We start from the raw sequence: 19349 nt of genomic DNA, 5'->3' as shown, positions 1-19349 counted from the left end.
CTTGAAGAGAGGAGCTGCCATGTACTGAGAAGAGGAATACCAAGGAAGGAGCAGGTTCACAGAGGGGCGGAGGAATCTGAATTCAGCTTTGGAACTCATTAAATGAAAAAACACAAAATATAAATGTGCAAAGTGGACACATCTATGTAACTATCATCAGGTCAAGACAGTAGAAGAAGGCACAAGCCCTTGGGCATATTGCCTCAAACAGTGGGCAGTCAATTAGTATTTATAATTGAGTAACTAGCTGAAGCTTAAGTAAGGCAAATACATTATAAGGAGGGAGAGAGGTCAATATTCATCATAATGATCCTATTCTTTGGAGGGAAAGTAATCTTGGCCCACATCCCTAGGTAAATTATAGCATCCAGGCAAGAGAGACTAGGAAGTGAAACTAGGAAGGGACTGAGAAAATAGAGGGACACAGGGTCCATGAATAAGTAGGGTGCAGGTGCGTTAAGGAGGCTTAAAGAGCTATTTTAGAAAGCAGGGATGCTGCTCCCTTTGCCTTTTAGGGCTAATAGAGTTTTTTTTAGAAAGAGCTCCTTGAAAAATTTTACTTGATCTCCTTTTCTCTACAATTCAAACAGCTGAGAGAAATGGTTTTATAAATACCAGACAGCATGTGGTACTCAAAATCATCCTTTACATCAGCTATTGGCACTCTGCCCTTGACACCTGGAACATATCCACTGTCACTTCCCTTAGGATGAGTTATTTTCCAAAAGGTTCTTGACCCTTCATGCAAAAAAACCCCCACTTGTATTTAAGAGTTTGTTTCTATTTTTAATGACTGGCTGCTGACAGCTTTCAAGCCAACCCTTCTCCCCTTCTACTTCCTCTCTGGGCAAGCTAATAAGTTCTGGGTGAGGGTATTCAAGCTGCACAATCCCTGACCCACATGCAGGAACCTTCATCCCAGTCCACGATAAAACCTACCCTAGGAACCCCTCTCTGCTCTTTCTCTCGGGCTATTTTCAGACCAGTTTGGGAGCCTGCCATGCTCTCCCCAGAAAGTCTTTATTTATGGATAATAAACGCTTTATGTCCTTCTGGTGCCTTTGTGGAGCCATCAGACTTGACATCTGAACCGAATTTTTGATGGGGGAGATCCATCCTGCTTCTGTGGGGGTGACCAAACCATCACCCCAATCTGAGTCTTTGCATGAACTAGGCTCAAATTTCAACTGCTACTCTTCACACATAGGTGTTAGGAATCAAATTGTTTCCCTGCAGAAATTCTGGCTTTACTACAAAAACACACCATAAAATTAAAGTCATGTCTACTTGCTGGATTGGAACATGATCTACTGTTAAACCATATACAATTACTTTGCTCCCTGGTCTTTCATTTTGTGGTCTATCGGGGCAGGAGAGTGTTGACAGTTGATAAAGATTTTAGAAACATGGCCAGACAAGTTAATATTAAGAAAAAAATCAATCCATTAACTTTCCCTCGTTTAAACTGCAATTATTCAATTTTAGTGGTGGGCTATCTTTGTCTAGTTAATGGTAAAGAGTGGTTCCCAGGAAAAATAGTTTGATATGACAAGAGAAAAGTCAGGGAAGTTTCTCTCTCTCTAGATTTGTCCCTGTGAAGATGGTGTAGAGAGGAGAGGGAAAGAGGGTCTGATATGAATGACCTCACAATGGGATGGAACCTGTATTCTAGACCCTGTCTTGGACACACCCTCTACCTTGGATAGGCTCAGATGGGTCCCTGGGCCATGGATGACTCACCCTTGAACAGGAGTGAGGGCATTCATCTCAATCTTAGACTAGTGAGAAAGTATAAAAGCTCAAGGTCCAGATCCAAGAGATTGTATCATTACTGAGGCCTCTGAGAAATGTCATCCTGGGGCCAAGAGAAATCTAGAACCACAGTTCTGGGAGGTTGGTGGCCCAGCATTGCCCATGAAGACCAGGAAACAAAGAGTGGGTCTATTGGGGACTTATTTGGTCTCTTTCTTCTTTACTCCACCTCTAGGTAGAGTCCCAGGAAGACACCAATGGTCATACTCAAGCAGTTTAACTGAAGAAAATTTAACTAAGGAAAGGAACCAGCAAAAGACAGTGGAACACCAGCTTCTATCAGTCACAGGAAGACAGTACCACTCCTGAGCCTGAAAGAGTAAGGGCAAAAGAATATATTCATTTCCTATGGTTGCTGTAACAAATCAGCACAAATTTGGTGCCTTAAAACAACGGATTTATTTCACAGTTCTGGAGTCCAGAAGTCTGAAATCAGTTTCACTGGGTCACTCCTTCTGGAAGCTTTAGGGGAGAAGTCATTCTTTGTCTCTTTTAACTTGTGATGGCTGCTGACATACTTTGGCTTGTGGCTGCATTACTCCAATCTCTGCCTCCATTGCCTCCTCCTCTTCTGTGTCTGTCATCACATCTCTCTCTGCCTTTGTCTTATAAGGAAATATGTGATTGCATTTAGGGTCCAACCTGATAATCAGGGTGATCTCCCCATTTCAAGATCCTTACTTTAATCACTTCCGCAAAGTCTTTTTTTGCCATAAAAATAACATTCACACTTTCCAGGGATTAGGACCTAGATATTTTTTGACAGGCTATCATTCAGCTTACCACAAAGTGGAATACTGTAACCAGACCCAGTGGGGGAATAATATAGTTACCTCTTTCTTCTTCCACTCTATGCAGTCCACAGAGATCAGCCTCTTAGTGGCATTCAAAGGACTTAACAGTTAAAAAAAAATGGCTGAGGATTAGATAAGACAAAATGAGTGAAGTGCTTAGCACAGTGCCTGGCTCACAGTAAGCACTGTCCATATAAGATAATTTAGGTAATACTACTCTTCCAGTGTCCAGGCCAGGCTTCCCCAGCAAGTTCTACCCAACGTGAGAAAAAAAACCCCTAGAATCTGAGCAGAGACCCTCTGTGGCCACTATTGCAGTAGGAAAGAGCACACAGCCTACTTTTCTACCGACTCTTAGTCCAGAGGTTTATAATAGTTTGGACTTCAGTCAAATCTGAGGGAGGATTTCCTTTTAGTTTATCATAACTTTCATTTCTATTTTCTCATGTTATTCTCACAGGAGCTCTTTGAGGCATGTGGGCTAAGTAGTTATCTTCAATTTTGTTTAAGAATAACTGTGGCTCAGACCTTGTTATGTAACATCACATGACTAATTAGTAGTACTACAGAAACTAGAATCTTGGGTTCCTTGTGCCTGTGCCTTTTCCCAGACCTTGCCACTTCGTGAAACTCACGTCTTAGTTCTACAAAGCTATCAAGAAAATTATTGCTTGGTTTCTTTAAATGCTTCTTGAGTCAGGTTTTAGGAAACTATCTTCCATTAACTAGTGCAGTTTGGGTCAGATGCGAGCAGATGCAGAGATTCAGCACATGTGTCTTGTGTCCCAGACTTGACCTTTATCCACTGGGGCTTCATGCTGTGTCCCTGGTCCAACCCTAAGTCCTAGAAGGAGGTGGACCTTGATTTTCAGATGGAAGGAAGGGAGATTACAATAAACAGGCTGGTGATGATTTTTTTACATGGAAATCCTAGGAGCTTCTGAGTAGGACAGTTATTTCTCAGGACTCTGTTCTTCCGTTCTCTTTTTCCTACTTTCCTACTTCCCACCCAACATGGTAGCCTGTATAAAAAGTTGGATTGAAGGTGATGAGTGAGTTTTTTTTTTTTTTTGACATATTAGTTTGTAGTGCCAACAGAATATTGATACAGGTCTGGAGACATCTGGAAAGTAGTTGGAAATGAAAGTTTTGAGCTCATGAGGAAGGCTCTGTGTGGAGGTGCAGGTCTGGTACACAGAAGTAATAGTTTAAGCTGCAGAGGAAAGATGCTAAATACAGAACTTAGGAGAATGTCCTATTCAGGAATAAGAAGGGTTGAAGAGAGGTAAGGAAAATTGAAGAATTAGGATTAAAGCTCTGAGCAGCTAGAGGAGAAAATTGCAAGGAATGATTGGTGTGTAGTGTAGCATGCTACTGAGTTAGGATTTTTACCAGAAAGATTCATGAATTTACAATTAGGGGTTAGTGTAGTCCTCAGAAAATTTAAGTTTGAATAGGTTAAAAACAGTCACATGGTTCAAATATCAAAAAAGTATTTAAAAATAACCCCCAAAACTTGTCACTCCTACTGCTGTCTTCCATCTGTCTAGAACCTCCTTCTCAAGTAAACACTTTAATTTGTGTACCCTTCAAGAGTTTTAGTGCAGATGTAAGCAAATATAAAAAAAAATACACATTCTTGATTCAATTCCTTTTAAACACAAGATATAGAACATAGAATGTTATGCACCTTTTTTTCACCCAAAAATATATTCTGGAGATCTTTCCATAGAGAGTGTCTCCATCTTTTTTATAACTGAGTATCATTAGCGTACTTCAGAGAAACAGAACATATTGATAAAAAGAGAAATACAGAGAGATTTATTTTAAAGAATTGACTCACATAATTTTGGGGGTTGACAAGTCCAAAATCCATAGGGCAGGTCAGCAGTTTGGAAATTTGGATGAGTTGAAGTTGCAGTCTTGAGTCCAAAATCCCTAAAAGCAGACCAGCAGGCTGGAAACTCAGGATTTCTATGTTACCATCTTGAGGCAGAATTTCCGTCTGTTTTGGGAATCCCTGGGTTTTGCTCTTAAGGATTACAACTGATTGAATGAGGCCCACTCACATTATGAAGGGTAATAAACTTTACTAAATAATTTTACTACAAAATACCATCACAGAAACATCTAGACTAGTGTTTGACCAAACAATTAGGCACCATAGCCTAGCCAAGTTGACACATAATACTAACTATCACAAGCTACATAGTATTTCACTGTATGGATGGCTATAATTTATTTAACCAATTCCATTATGGAGGACATTTAGGTTATTATCAATATTTTTGCTATTACAAGTTATTCAATGAATTACCATATATATACATATGTCATTTTAAATATGTGCATATATGCAATAGTCAGATATTACCAAATTCCCCTTCATGGGGTTGCTCTCTACTACCAGCAATATGTGAGACTGACTTGTTATAGCCTTGGCAAAGAATGTTGTCAAACCTAAGAATTTTTGCCAGTCTGATTAGTGAAAATGATACCTTGGTGTACTTTTAATTTTCCTTATCCTATGAGCAGATATAGTTGAGTTTCAAGGGAACAGGTCAAATATAAAGGGCTATAGAATAAGTGGATGGTAAGGTGGAAAATGGAGGAAATATGTAGCAGTCTAAAGGGATGGAAATCTGGCCATATTAGGAGAGAATTAGCTTGGTGGCAAAAACAGCATATGAATTTAACGAGGATATTTTTAAATAGGAGAGACCTACTAGACTTGTTTAAAGTGATAATAAAATGAGTCACTAGAAAAGGAAAGATTGAAAAGTGAAAAGAGTGTGACAGGAAAGTCATAAAGAAGGCAGAAAGAAATAGTATCTCTGACAATGTTGGGATGGATAGAAGCTAAGCTGTGGGTGTGGAAAGTGTGAAGGACAGAAGGTTGTGGGTGGGGAGCAGATGGCGGGCACCTTTTAAAGGCAGAGGAGGAGGAGGACTTTTGGAACAAGAATTAAAAAGGAAGGATTAGATTCACCGATGGGTGAGAAAAAGCACAGGTAGCAGATGCTGCATCACCCACAGGCGTGGGGGATTCCTGCCTGCCAAGACCCCAGGGTTCCAGATAAAAGACAGAATGTTGCTGGATGATTCATCCATGTGGACACTGATTGAGTCAACAAATATTTACTAAGCAGTCACTCCATCAGGCATACTGATGTCACTCAGAATGAAATGAGACATGAAATAGAGCAGAAGGCTATAAGCCAGATGCTAAAGTCATGTATGTAGGGAAGATCAGGAGGAGACTGAGATGTGGGAGAGCATGAAGGTAAAAGGAGTGTTCCAGAAAGAGTTGAGATTTACTTTAGTTTCAGAGGTACTGTGAAAAAAACTAGTAAGAAGGTGGGTCCCAGGAAAAGGAATCAGTGAGCAGTACAGAGATGACAGTGGAGGTGAAAATTCTTCATTTGGGCAGTAGTCAAAGGATGGCTTGAACATAAGGTTGGAAAGAATTAGCTAGCCACATTGTTCCAAAAGAAATGCTTGTATACATTTTTTTTTAATTATAGAAAATTTCAAATGGACACAAATAAAAAAGTAAAATCAAGTGTATTCTTCACCCAGCTTAAACAATAATCAGTATTTGCCAACCTTGTTTAGAAATCCCTCCCTCACTCCCCACTTTTATTTATTCCTGGAGTGTTTTTAAGTAAGACCTAGACATCTTATCATTTGTCTTGTCAGTAAGTATCTTTTAACCAATAAGGACTTTTTCTTCCTTTTAAACATAACCATAGTGTCAATATCACAACTAATAAAATTAAGAATAATTGTGGGGGAGGGTATAGCTCAAGTGGTAGAGTGCATGCTTAGCATGCATGAGGTCCTGGGTTCAAGCCCCAGTACCCCATTAAAAAAAAAGTTGAAAGCAATTTTACAATATTGTTTTGACAATAGCAGACTGAAGCTTTTGCTAGGGGTTCTAATTAAAAACACTGTTTTTTAGGAAACCTGAAAAATGCTGATACAGGGACAGGATTAGTTCTTTGATAGTACCATTAAAAATTATATTGGAAAATATTAACTAACATGGGGAAAGTTCAAGATGAATGTGTAAACATTTTGCTACATATAAACTATATAATTTTTTTGTTATGTATAAACGTACATATACATAGTCCATCCCCATGTCTAGCATTGGTAGATACAGAGATATCAGAACAACAAAAGGCTGAAAGAACATTTACTAGTATGTACAGGGATTATCTGAGTAATGGGAGCAAGCATTTATTTTTTGCTTTTCATCCCCTTATACTTTTCAGGGTGTATAGGGGTGTGTGTGTTAGAGTGGGGGGTAGGGTGGCCTCTTTAATGGAGCTGAATAAATTTTCAGTGAAGAGAATGACTCATCTTCAATCTCACAGTCCACAAATCAAAGAATCAGATTAATACATAACAGGCAAGAAAAACGCATGTAAAATAAATAAAACCTAACGGAAAAGGGTGAAAGCTTCACTCTGATACACCAGTGCTTTAGAAAAAGAAGCCACAGAGCTTCTGACTAGGCCACCAGCCCCAAACGAAGGCCACTGATACCCCCCATAGTACTTAGCGTGGCACCGCCCACCCGCACAGACTTTAGAATCTTCAGCGGGTCGTCGATGACGTCACACAGGATTTTCCGTGCGGGTGGGACTTGGCCCTAAGAATTCTGGGAAATGGAGTCTGGGCGCTGTGACGATTGTGCATCTCCGAGGTTTCTGGGAATTGTAGTTCTCAGACGCAGATTCGGGCCAGGCAAGGCGCGGTCTTGGTAGTTTGGAGTTTGCTCCGCGGTGTCCTCCCAAGGCCACCCACCACTGCTTTGGGAGGAGGGACGCAAGGCTCCGCAGGCTCTCACCTGCTACTGAAGGGGGTGAGAGGTCCAGTCCTTGTGTCGATTATGAGCTCCATAATGGCAGCCACTGAATCCGGAGGGCGAGGGAGGAGGCTGTGCCCGCCGGGGTGCTGTACACGGAGTTAAGTCCCGGTATACAAAAGTTTCTATGAGATTGTGTCTAGTTTGACAACAGAAACAAGTAAATCCCAGTGCATGGGTCTGGGCAACACTGCAGGGAAGGGGTAGGACCGAGAAGTTGAGGAGACTGCGTGCCTGGTATTTGGGAAACAGGAATCTTTACCAGGAAAAACAAACCTGACTAACTTTTCAGCCTGACATTTTGGGGAAGAAGAAGGAAAGTCACATGAAGGAATATATCCTAAAGCTGCTGGGATTGAAGCTGTTTCTGATTGCTTTACCAGGAAAATTTAGTATTAAAGTAAAAACCACAAAATTCTCTGTGACTATCAAAGAGGTGGGGAGTAGTGGGGTTTTTGGCTTATTTCAAAGTGTCAGAAGGATATGGATAGCAGAAAGAGTCAAGGGGGAAATAAATCAACCTCTGAAGTGTGGAAAAGGGAAAACCAGACATCTCAATAGGAAACTGTTTAAAAAAGGGCTAGGAAAAAAAAAATCTCTCTTGTTTCAGGGTGGAGTGTCAGCGGAATTCATGGGACCTCTATAATGTCACCCTCACGTCAGGTCATCCAGACCACTTCTCTCCGTTAGGTTCTGCTGTGTGTGTCAGGATGGTCTTTAGGATTCCTAAGAAAATGGTTCAGGGGAGAGGACAATGCTATTACCAAATTCCTTTAGAGAGCCCACTTTCTGAGGGTGTGTTCTCTTGCAGGGAGGGTCATAAAATAGAAGAATGTGGTCCCCAGCCTCAGAATGCTGAGGTTCAAGTCCCAGTTCTGTAATTTACTTGCTGTGTGACCTTGATTTACTTATCTCAGCCTCAGTTTCCTTGTGTTTGTAATATGGATAATATTATCTTGGGCTCCATTCCTAGGGTTTTGTAAAGAGTCAATGAATTAATTCATGTAAAGCTTTAGAACAGTGATTTATACATAAACACTCAATGTTATAGATAAGCACTCAATGTCTTTACAACATCACTTTATTGTTGTAAGTTATTAAATTACTGAGTATTTTGCTTTTTAAGCAGTTTCACTTTTAAATTTCTTATTGGAGGAGTTTTGTGGCATAAATGGAAATAATGGGGAAACTGAGACTCATGCTGAATGGCTGACTTGTGTTCAGGGAGTAAATGGCATTGTTGGGGCCAGAAGCCTTATCTAATGGATAATTCTTTTGACTGCAACCACATGATATCCTTGGTAACATTCTTCTAGTTTATATCTATGAAGCTTTGTCAAACCTCCTGCAGAATGATTCTGTACACACCTTAGAGTCAGGTAAGGGATTGGGAATTCAGGCAGTCCTCAATTTATAAACAGAAACTCTTTGACCTTTGCATTAAGGAATTGCTGGTCCCTCTTCTTCCTTGCCCATATCTAGTCACTAGTTTCATAGAACCTTTCCTTTACCAGCTCTTCATCTGACTACTGCTCTCTGTTCCCCAATACCACTATTTTAATACTTCAACTTTCCATCTAGTTTCTACTGCTGTCTCTCTCATTCCCAAACCACATTGTCCTCTACCAAATTAATCTTCCCTCCTGTAACCAAATTTTATTACCATGATCAAAACCCTCCAGTAATTCCCTCACTGCCTAAATGATTAAATCCAAACACAAGCTAGTACTCAAGGCAGTCATCATCCAGTTATCCAATTCCAAATAAACTTTCTCATTTTTATTTCATTGAACTCCCTACCACAGACAATCCAGTTTGTCTATTGGAACAAACTGGGCATTTTCCCACCTCTATGCTTTTACTTACACAGTTCTTTCTTTTTCAGATCTTGCCAGGGTCCAGCTTATGAGGTCCAGTATTGGGGTCAAATCCTGAACCTTGAGTAAGTTATTTAACATCTGTAAATTTCAGTTTCTTCATCCCATTATGTGGTAAATTAAGTGACTCAAATGTGTGAAAAGAGCTTTCCTTCTGGCACCCAGTAAATACTTGATTATCTAATATACTCTATCCTCTGTTCCTTCTAACCCAACTCCGCCCCGAAAAGAATCCTTACATTTGCCTTTCTGAGCTACTATACATTTATCCACTGGAAAGCATACTATATGTTAGGTATTGAGGAGAATACATACTTTTTATTTTTTGCTATCAACACATTGTATAATCACATGAAGGCCAATGGAGAAATTAATCTTAAATCTAACTATTAGGAAAACTTTGCTTTCCTTGAAGAATGGACATTTTGCCCCCTTCCAAATACAATGTAAGCAAATGACCATCTCACTTTGATTGCCAGAATGCTCACTTTGCATCCCTACCTGAATAACCATATGGTAAACCATAATTTGTCACGATGTTGATCTTCTATGCACTTTCTTCTTTCTCTAATGCTGATTTGTATGTATTTTCAGTTTTCTATTTTATCATATCTTGTAAGCTGCCTTGAGTCATTTTTGACATATAATAGATTTATAATAAAATAGATGACCATTATCTATGATGGCAGTTAGAAGAAATAGCTTCTAACTTATTTGATTATGATCCTAGTTTTCCATTTCTGTGGAGTTACAGACCCTTCAGGGATGAAATGAAAGACTACGGGTAGATATGACAGAATAGAATCATAACAATTAGCATTTATTGAGCATTTACCATATGTCAGGCACTGTTTTCATCACTTTACATGAATAAACCTACCTACTCCTTACAATAGTCTCATGAAGTGGCAAGCCAAGAGGCCAACATCCCAGGAACTCTAAAGGAGAGTCAGTTCTAAGAATTAATGTACATAATTCAAGGAAGGACAAAAAGCACTAAAATATTTATGAGGTTATCTCACCATTCAAAAGAATAAAGTGACTGTAGTATTAAACCTTCCTGACTTAGATTAAAACTAGAGTTCAGGCCTGCATTGTACTAGGTATTAGATGGGGCTTCTAAGAGATTTAAGACAATTTCTAACTTCAAAAAAGTTCATGGGAAAAAGCACCTGACAGAACTAGAGAGCAGAGTAAGGAAGTATGTAACACAGGCGGACGATGTAGATAATCACTGTAAAGGACGTCTAAGCAGGTGGGGAACTGAAAGTACCGCAGAGGAGGCAGGGCCTGAGCAGGGCCTTTTATAAAGGGTGGATAGATTTCTGGAGACACAGGGAAGAAAGTAGGGCATGTAAAGGAGGATAACAATGGAATAGTCTGAAAGGAAGCCCAGTGTGAAGAGAAAGGGTTTAGTGGAGACAAAGGACAGGCCTGCCCAATTGTACTGGGGAGTGATGGAAAATAAGTAATGGAAAATAGATCCAACTGTGGAAGGTCTTCAAGTTAAAGCCATTTGAACTTTTTCCTGGGGACAATGGGAAACTGTGGATTCTTTCTGAACAAAGAGATAGTTCAGTCAGGCAGCTAGATAAAGACAGGGAGACAGGCGCAGCAACAGTGTGTTTACTCTGGTAATCCCGGCCCAAACCTCCCAGGACTTAGTAGTGGCAGTAGGACTAGAGAGAAAGAAATCAACTATTCAGTCATCTCAAATAGACCCTAGCAGTCTGATTACCCAGGATAAAGAGGAATCAGGAATAATTACGGGGCATTTAGTTGACTCTTCAGCACTTGATGATGTTTTATAGGGATCAGAAACAAGATTTCTGTCTTTAGTAAGCTTACAATCTAACTGAATAACCTTAAGTATTATAAGTCAATGAAATAAAATTATTCTGGTCCAATTCTTGCCCAAAGTCAGAGCTGATCATTGTTAATCAGAGAAATGCTGGGAGGTAGGAAAAGTACAGATCAGCACAGAATTGTGGATCCCAGAAGCTCAAATTTTAAGGCATAAGAGTGGCCGTAGTGCCAATTCTGCAAATGTCAAGTAGAAAAAGGACTGAGAAATAGGCACCGAGTTTGTCCTTGTTTGTAAGATAAGCCTTACAAGATTGGTGAGAGTCAGAACCAGAGGGTGTAAATTTCATGAAGTCTGTAAACGAAAGAAAATATTTAAAAATAGGGCAGTATTTTTTTTTAACATAAGGGAGGAACTAAATGTCTGTAAGATTTTTTAGGACATTCTTGGTAAGGATGAGATAAAATAACACTAGGATTTGTTAGGAACATTAGTAGAACTATGAGTTATACTTTGAGGAAAATAGACTATAGCAAAAAGGGTGAGGGAGGAAGAAAGAAAAATCTGTCTTTATAAGTCCAGAGACTGAATTTGCCTTAATACTATTATGCCCAAGCTGGTGGGGAGTTTTTTGTTTTCAGAATAGAAGCCAGCTCCTTCTCTTCTGCTCCTGGAACCAGCAAGCATGAAAACCATGCATGCGCGTGCGCGCGCACAAACACACACACACACACACACACACACACACACACACACATACACACACACACACACACACACACACACGATTGGGAAAGAGATGGTTTGCTGGTTGTTCAGGGACCAAGCTTCATGGAACAGATAAGGTGAGGAACTGCAAGTGTTAGGTAGCTGTATATTCTAAGATTAGAGTCCTACAGAATATTAGGTTGAATATGTTCGGTTTGTAAAGTCACCCTCTTGTTGGATTGATCACTCATTTGAACGTTTAGTTTACAAAATGAAAGGAAGGCTAACTTGAAACTGGCTTATAGCTAGCTAGTAGGGAAGGAAAATTCAGACAAGTATGTATGTTTCTTTTCAGTTGTGGGAGGTTATGCTATGTGTTCTTGTGCTAACATTAATGAAAGCTCAGATATTACTCTTTAGTGTGAAGCTGCTGATGTCTTATGAGAGTTGAACTCTGACTGAAGGCTTTCCCACAGTTATTACACTTATAAGGCTTCTCTCCCGTATGAGTTCTCTGGTGAATAATAAGGGAGGAGCTCCGACTGAAGCCCTTTCCACATTCTCTACACTCATGGGGCTTTTCTCCGGTGTGAATTCTCTGATGTTCAACAAGGGATGAGCTTCGACTGAACACTTTGCCACAGTCACTGCACTCATAGGGGTTCTCCCCAGTGTGTGTTCTCTGATGTTCAATAAGAGATGAGATCCAACTGAAAGCTTTCCCACATTCACTGCATTCATAGGGATTCTCTCCACTGTGTATGCGTTGATGCTGAATTATGGTTGAACGGTCACTGAAGGCTTTCCCACATTCATTACATTTGTAAGGTTTTTCTTGAGTATGAGTTCGCTGATGTTGACTAAGGTTAGTACTTCGGCTAAAGGCTTTTCCACATTCACTACATTCATATGGTTTTTCTCCAGTATGGATCCTCTGATGTAGACTGAGGTGTGTACTCCGGCTAAAAGCCTTTCCACATTCACTGCATTCATAAGGTTTCTCTCCTGTGTGAGTTCTTTGATGTTCAATAAGGTGTGTACTTCGGCTAAAAGTTTTCCCACATTCGCTGCATTCAAAAGGCTTTTCTCCACCATGACTCCTATTGTGGACAATAAGGTCTGATTGGTAACTAAAGGCTTTACCACATTCATTGCATTTACAAGATTTCCTTTGTGGGAAAAGTTTTTCGTGTTTAATTAAGTCTGAATTATCTTTCGAGTTTTTCCTAGATATGGGGGACCTAGTTCCCTTTGGAATTTTCTGCTGTGTATTAAATTTTGAGCTTAGACTAGATTCGGGGTCTCTCTCCCTAGTGAAAATTTCTTTGAGGGTCATTGACACTTTTCTGATTGCTGTTTTCTCGAAAGAAGATTTCTTCTGTATACGACATTTTGTCTGCCTTGATAACTGGCCCTCCCTTTTACAGGCTTCTTCATTTGTAGCACGTTGGGCAGTGTTCCCTCTGACACTTTCCATTGCTGACCCTGAATACTCTAGTTCTTCAGAAATAGCCTGATTGGTGTTGATGCTTTAGTTCAGTTCAAATCTCCCTATCTGAAAGACATTTAAAGTGCAAATGTCATCTGTGTCTAGTATGGAGAGCATGGAAAATAAACCAGCAGAAAAAAAAAGACATCTAATTTGCAGTTTATGCACACTAGCAACTTTATATGGGGAGAAGATAAAAACGTAACAACGAAAGAGAAGTGAATAAGGCCAGAATAGATAACAGACAGAGTTTTCACAGTGGACACAGTGAGCACAGAGACATCAAGAAATGTGGGTAGGGGACTGGGTAATATGCTGAGCCAAACAAATGGAAATGAGCAGACACACCAACTGATGAGCAAAGAATGGAGGATTAGAAAGTAAAACGAGCCATTAGCTATTGAAGCCAATTAGTTATGGTAAATGAGAAAAAGGAAAGGGGTAAGAAGAGTAAAGACTCTCAAATGTAGAAAAGAACCCCCCCCAAATGTAAAAAGTGAGGAAGACTATCAGTCTTGGATGCAACCATTTTCTTAGCAATGAGGGAGAACAGAATTTCAGAAATGCTAAGTATTACACTGCTATTTGATCCCCCAACTCTTCTTCCAACTAGTTGAAGTATTCTTCATAACAAGTCTATGACCACAAACTTCAGAGGTTTAACAGAGCTTACCTCAACAGACCTTAAGTTAGAGTTCAATGAGGCCAACTTGCTCATTTGATTGAGAGAAAGCAGATTGAGTAACTTAAGTCACCCAGAGAGTTGCAAGGGCTTAGACTTGTACTCGTGTCTCCCAAATTTCAAATTGGTGGTCTTTTCATGATACCACTCACCTAGACAGATATTTTTGGTCACTTCCCTCTTCAGCTCCCTGAAGATCCAGTATCTATAGTTGTCCTTCCTCCAATGGGGTGATCATGTCCAATTCACATGCTGGGGTTCCTGCTGATTGGAAATGATTTAACACAAGGCTATTGTTGCTGGAGACACAGGGATATTGAGAGCTCAACATTAATGCTTGGATCTATAGAAAAGATGGTATGAACTTTTACAGAGGCTGTGGCAGGAGGGGCTGGAGAAAGTGGGTATCTGAAAGGGGCTAAAATTGATTCCATTAGAAAGGTTATATGCATATGCATACGCATCAGAATCACTTATGAAACATTACTTCAGATACTGGGCATTACCTCAGACCTAGTGAGTTTGATGAGGCCCAGGCATTTGTGCTTAATAAGTTCTTATGTCTTGACAAGTTGAGTTGTCCAAAATGAACCTTAGAAACACTCTCTCGGTTGCCTGAAAAATGTACTAGCTGGGACCAGCCTTCCTACCCAACATTCTTCTCATAGTCGGAGGATCTAAAATATAAACCTAGCTTCCCTTCAGACAGGTGGCTTCTCCCTTCTGCCAGAAGAGCCAACACTTCCCAAAGATCTCAAGGTTCCCAGGTATTAGACAGCTAGCTTTCCCAGATGACTCTTCTAAAAAGTTGGCACTCCATATTCAGACTGCCTGGTACCATCATCCCACCCACAAAGTTGTTCTTACATTTGCCTTATAAGAAGGAAAAGCAGCAAGGCCCTCTCTTAGAATACTAATATACACTGGGTGTCCAGCAGAGCATCCTGTCTCTAGAAACCTTTCTGTTGGTAAAATGGGGAGGATATTGGAATCTGTACCTATTCTTCTTGCCCTTCTCTGGACTCTAAGTTTCCCCACTGAAGCTTTTTCTTTAATCCATTCTCTTGTAAATTCATGCAGAATCCTTGGGCATGGCATTAGGCAACAAACTATGTAATAGTTCCCCTAATGTTTCTGCTCACAGCACAATTTGAGATCCACTAGGTTGAGATTTGATCTGATTTCCCAAGTCTTTCCTTTCTCAGAGTTTGGGTACTTCCCAGATGTGGAGATAAACCTTGGAAGCCAAGGTTCACCAAGAAGCCATCCATGGAGCTTTGTGATGATGCATTTTTTATTTGAAGATCTTCATAAAGTGATTTGCTAGAACCATTAAAACATAGGATATCTAAAAGTAGGTAGGATCTCCTGAATAGAGAAAGAACTAGGACAGAGTTCAAAGGACAGAGCCAATTCGAAGTTGAGGGTTTAATCTCATGCTTATTAATATCTTGATGATTGGTAAAATATACTAATTTGATATAAGTTATCTATAATTTAACTAATGTATATATAGTGTGCAGTACAAGAGTTGTTTTTTGTTTTAAAGAAGCTCATGATATGTATAACTGTATTATGCATTATGTGTTTATATATGTGATACCTATGGACAGACACACAGAAACCACACTGGGGAAATTTTCTATATTAAAAATAAGAACCCAACTGTGATTGGAACCTGACATGCATGTGTAGCCTCTGGAAAAGGCCCTTCTTTGGGTCTTTTCTCTTGGGCCTGCCTGTTCTAAGCACTTTAGGAATATTGATTCATTTATATCTCACAACACTGAGAGAGATACTATTATTATTTCCACAATACAAATGAAGAATTTGACATACAGAAAGGATAAGTAATTTGGCCCAAGGCCAAGTGATAAATCCTGGACTCAAACTCACTACACCGCATTGTACTTACTGCTTCTCAACAGGCAGGATAAGAACATTTAAGTCACACCTTCCATTCCTATGTGGTTCCTAAAGGGCCAAGAAACTAAACTTCACTGATCCCAGAACACCAGGATGACCTTGACTTCAGAACCGTGGAGGTTTAAAGAGTGACTACCTCTGAGAGGTTACTATCCTGAGAGGCTGCAATAAGTCTCAACCATGCTAAAAACTCTATCTATGTAAACTAAGGATTAAATTTCCTGTCCCCCACTAAAGTGGCACCACAAAGCGAGTGGCATCCTTGGCATAAACCAATGAAACATCAGGTAGAGGTCCCATGGTATAAGCATTTACCAAGTAATCTGGATTTTGGCCACAGCTCCATTGGTAGCTAAATTTCCTTGGTTAAAAACTAAGGGGATAAGACTAGAATGATCAGACTCTTTTTCAAATCTCCAGAGACATATAAGAGCCTAAGGTCCACGTGTCAGATGAAACCATTGGAGAAACAGGCCAATCACCTAATGATAAAATAGAATGACTTAGTGTTGAGGAAGACATTAAGAGCAGTCAGCAGGTAAACAGGGAATAGTCCCACACTGGGCAAAATTTGCCACACTCACTGAAGAAGGGAAATTCTATGAAAAGAGAAATAAATGTCTCCACTTGGCAGGATGGCACAAACTTTCAGAAAGGAAGGAAGAATCATTAACTTACATGGCATACAGATCTTATAGTGAGTTAGAAAGTTGCCTTTCCCTCTTCTACCTCCTCTTGGTTTTCTTTTTGGTCAAGGGCAAATCTGGGAATAACAGGTCTTATCCTAAGGTATCCAGAATCACTGATCTAGTAATACCCACATTGGGTCAGGTGAATGCAACCCTAAGTATTAAAACAAATGCCCCAAAGTAATCCCATCTCCTCCCAGACAGTAGAAAATGACAGTAGGTATTTCTATCTGAGTTTAAGTCTCTAGTTCTTTATTGAGAAAAGGGAAAGGGGATGAATTTGGGCCAAGTCCCAACTCTCCCTAAACTCTCTAGGTGCTCTGAGCCACATAATCTAACCTGTTTATTGATTTCCTCACATGGGATATGAATTCAAAGTGGGTAGGCAGTAGTCCCTTACTTATTCCTGAGAGTCAAGATAGAAGGCAATGATATTGCTGCACCACAGGGCTGAACATCCCTGGGCAAATGACTCACCTTTTGGAAAATCTGGTCCTACACTGTAAAATGGCATTACTAGTACTTGCATGTCTTTTCACACAGAGCTTCTGTGAATGCTACAAGTTTGAAATGGCAAAGCTTATTATAAAGAATATCATATACAACAGAAGAAGATTATATTATTGCTGTGCTTACCTCAGATTAATAAATTCGGGGGGTAATTAGGCTTAATTATTTATTTTTTAATGGAGGTACTGGGGATTGAACCCAAGACCTCATGTATGCTAAGCTTGCACTCTACCACTGAGCTATTCTTCTCTTCATATAACTAACTTTCCGGCCCTCACAACCCTGACAACTTCCTGTTACCCTAACCATCTGAAATTCTTTTGAGCATGCCACTTCCTCTTATAATCAATTGCTGACCCAGGAATAATTTTCCCTTGTATCTACTCTTTTCAATATTAAGCAATTAAGAAATTATTTCATCCAGAAGGAAGCAGGTTCTGGAATAGCTTTTCTTCAGGTACTTCACTTCCTGGTATCAGCTGACTGCTTCCTAGAGCCTTTGCCAATACACAAGAGTCAGCAGGAGGGCCTAGGCAGTCTCCATTCAATCCTACAACAGAGATAGTCTCCAGGTCCTCAGACAACAGTGTTCATGAAAATTGGCTCAAAATCACAATAAATTCACAGATACTGATATTGAGAATTTGTTCATTAACCCCAACAACAAATACTTAACACCTACTATATTCAAGAACCAACCCTCATCATCAGAACTGTAAAATAAATGCTACTACTCCCAAGCTCTGTAACTTCAACTAAGGTACTTTACCTTTGTGTGCCTCAATTTTCTTATCTGTAACATGAGGATAATAATAGTACATCTCATGGGGTTAATGGGAGTATTAAATGAGTTAATGCCAGTAAAAACTCTTAGAACAGTGCTTGGGACACAGCAAGCATCTGGGAAACATCCTGGGTAAAGAGGCCCTTCCTTGCCCAGCTAGAGCCGAGCAGAACGCAACTCTGATCTTTTCCAGCTCCCAGGGGCGCACGCAAAGACCACCACCCGCTGTCGGTGCAGCCGAGAGACTAGGCTGTGCCCACCCGCAAGGCGAGCGCTGGGCGCCGCGCAGAGACACAGCGCCGCGTCCCAGCCAGCGGGACATCGCACGGTTGGATCTGCGGCCAGACAACCCGCGGCCCTCCAGCCGGTCTCCCGCAAGGGAACAAAGTGTTTCCGCAAGACAACTTCCCAGAGCTTCCAGGCCCACCCGTCCAGGCCCCAGATCCCGGGGCCCTGCGTGCCCCTCTCACCGGCCGCCTGGGGCCGAGCGCGGGACACACCCTGGGCCGGACCCGTACTCAGACGGAACCTGAGTGCGTGGGACTTGAGGAAGCCGGAAGGATTAATGGCAAACCCTTGCGTTGCCCCATTGCTCCAGCGCTCACCAAGTTTCTCGGAGTCGCTGACACTCTTCTACTCAGACCGCTGGTTGTGTCCTACTCGGTATGCGGGGGTAGTCACTGCCTGATCAGCCGCCCGTACCTAATTCTCCTGGAGCAGATGACCCGTTAGAAAACCGAGCAGATCAGAAGAGTGGGCAACATACCAGAAGGGGCGGCTCTGCGCCTGCGCCCGAGAGTCTGGGACCGGCAGGCTGGGCTCCGACTCTCTTGTAGGTTTTTGCAAAGCGTAATATTGAGAGATTCAGAAGTTGATGCTAGAGGCCTGAGAAAACGGATTTTCGAAAAGTCCTGAAGACCTTAATACATTCTACAAAGTATAGTCCACACTAATGATTTATAGTTTTATACAGCATACCTGGAGAGCTGGTTGAAGTACAGATTCCCAAGCTTCGCACTCATTGGTTTGAGGAAGGTCCCAGGAACGCTGCATTTTAAGGAGGCATCCCAGATAATTCTAATGCAGTAGTCCTCAGACCACCTCTGGAGAAACAGGCTTTTTTGCACAGTCTAGATGCCTAAATGCCATTAAATGCAGGACATTTCTCAAATTCCACCAAGAAACGTGAAGGTAAATAAAATCAGGATCCTACTCTGATCATGAAGATTTTTTAACCTATGTTTTATCCCAAGAGTTTTATAGTTTTATTATTAAATTTAGATATTTGGTATACTTTGAATTAATTTTTGTATATGGTGTAAAGTAAGGGTACAACTTCATTATTTTGCATATGGATATCCAATTTTCCCAGCACTGTTTGTTGAAAAAGACTGTCCTTTC

General features: G+C 40.6%; 1 protein-coding gene and 1 long non-coding RNA gene across 5 annotated transcripts in view; one reads left to right on the top strand and one right to left on the bottom strand.

Annotated features, from left to right (window-relative positions):
• The window catches only part of ZNF391 (zinc finger protein 391), a 24914-nt gene extending 5565 nt beyond the window's left edge, over positions 1-19349 (bottom strand). The window contains exons 1-3 of one of the 4 annotated variants that reach the window (XR_006721568.2): positions 18554-18709; positions 14192-14303; positions 4450-7568 (exon numbers count right to left, since the gene is read on the bottom strand). Coding sequence is in view for 2 of the 4 variants with exons in the window: in XM_045509643.2 (XP_045365599.1) it covers positions 12278-13345 (1068 nt within the window). In the remaining 2 variants the exon portion in view is untranslated. Of the gene's footprint in view, positions 1-4449; positions 7569-10155; positions 13424-14191; positions 14304-18553 lie in introns of those variants that run through there. The other 3 variants (XM_045509643.2, XM_010974163.3, XR_006721566.2) reach the window with 3 other exon arrangements.
• LOC141574219 (uncharacterized) lies at positions 7463-18547 on the top strand. Its single transcript, XR_012501017.1, has 3 exons — positions 7463-7590; positions 9365-9421; positions 18142-18547. It is a non-coding gene; the product is annotated as an uncharacterized LOC141574219 (long non-coding RNA).

This window comes from Camelus bactrianus, chromosome 20 (genome assembly GCF_048773025.1).
Source record: "Camelus bactrianus isolate YW-2024 breed Bactrian camel chromosome 20, ASM4877302v1, whole genome shotgun sequence".
Lineage (NCBI taxonomy): Eukaryota > Metazoa > Chordata > Mammalia > Artiodactyla > Camelidae > Camelus > Camelus bactrianus.
The sequence above is the reverse complement of the archived record's forward strand: the minus strand, read 5'-3'. Positions and strand labels throughout refer to the sequence as shown.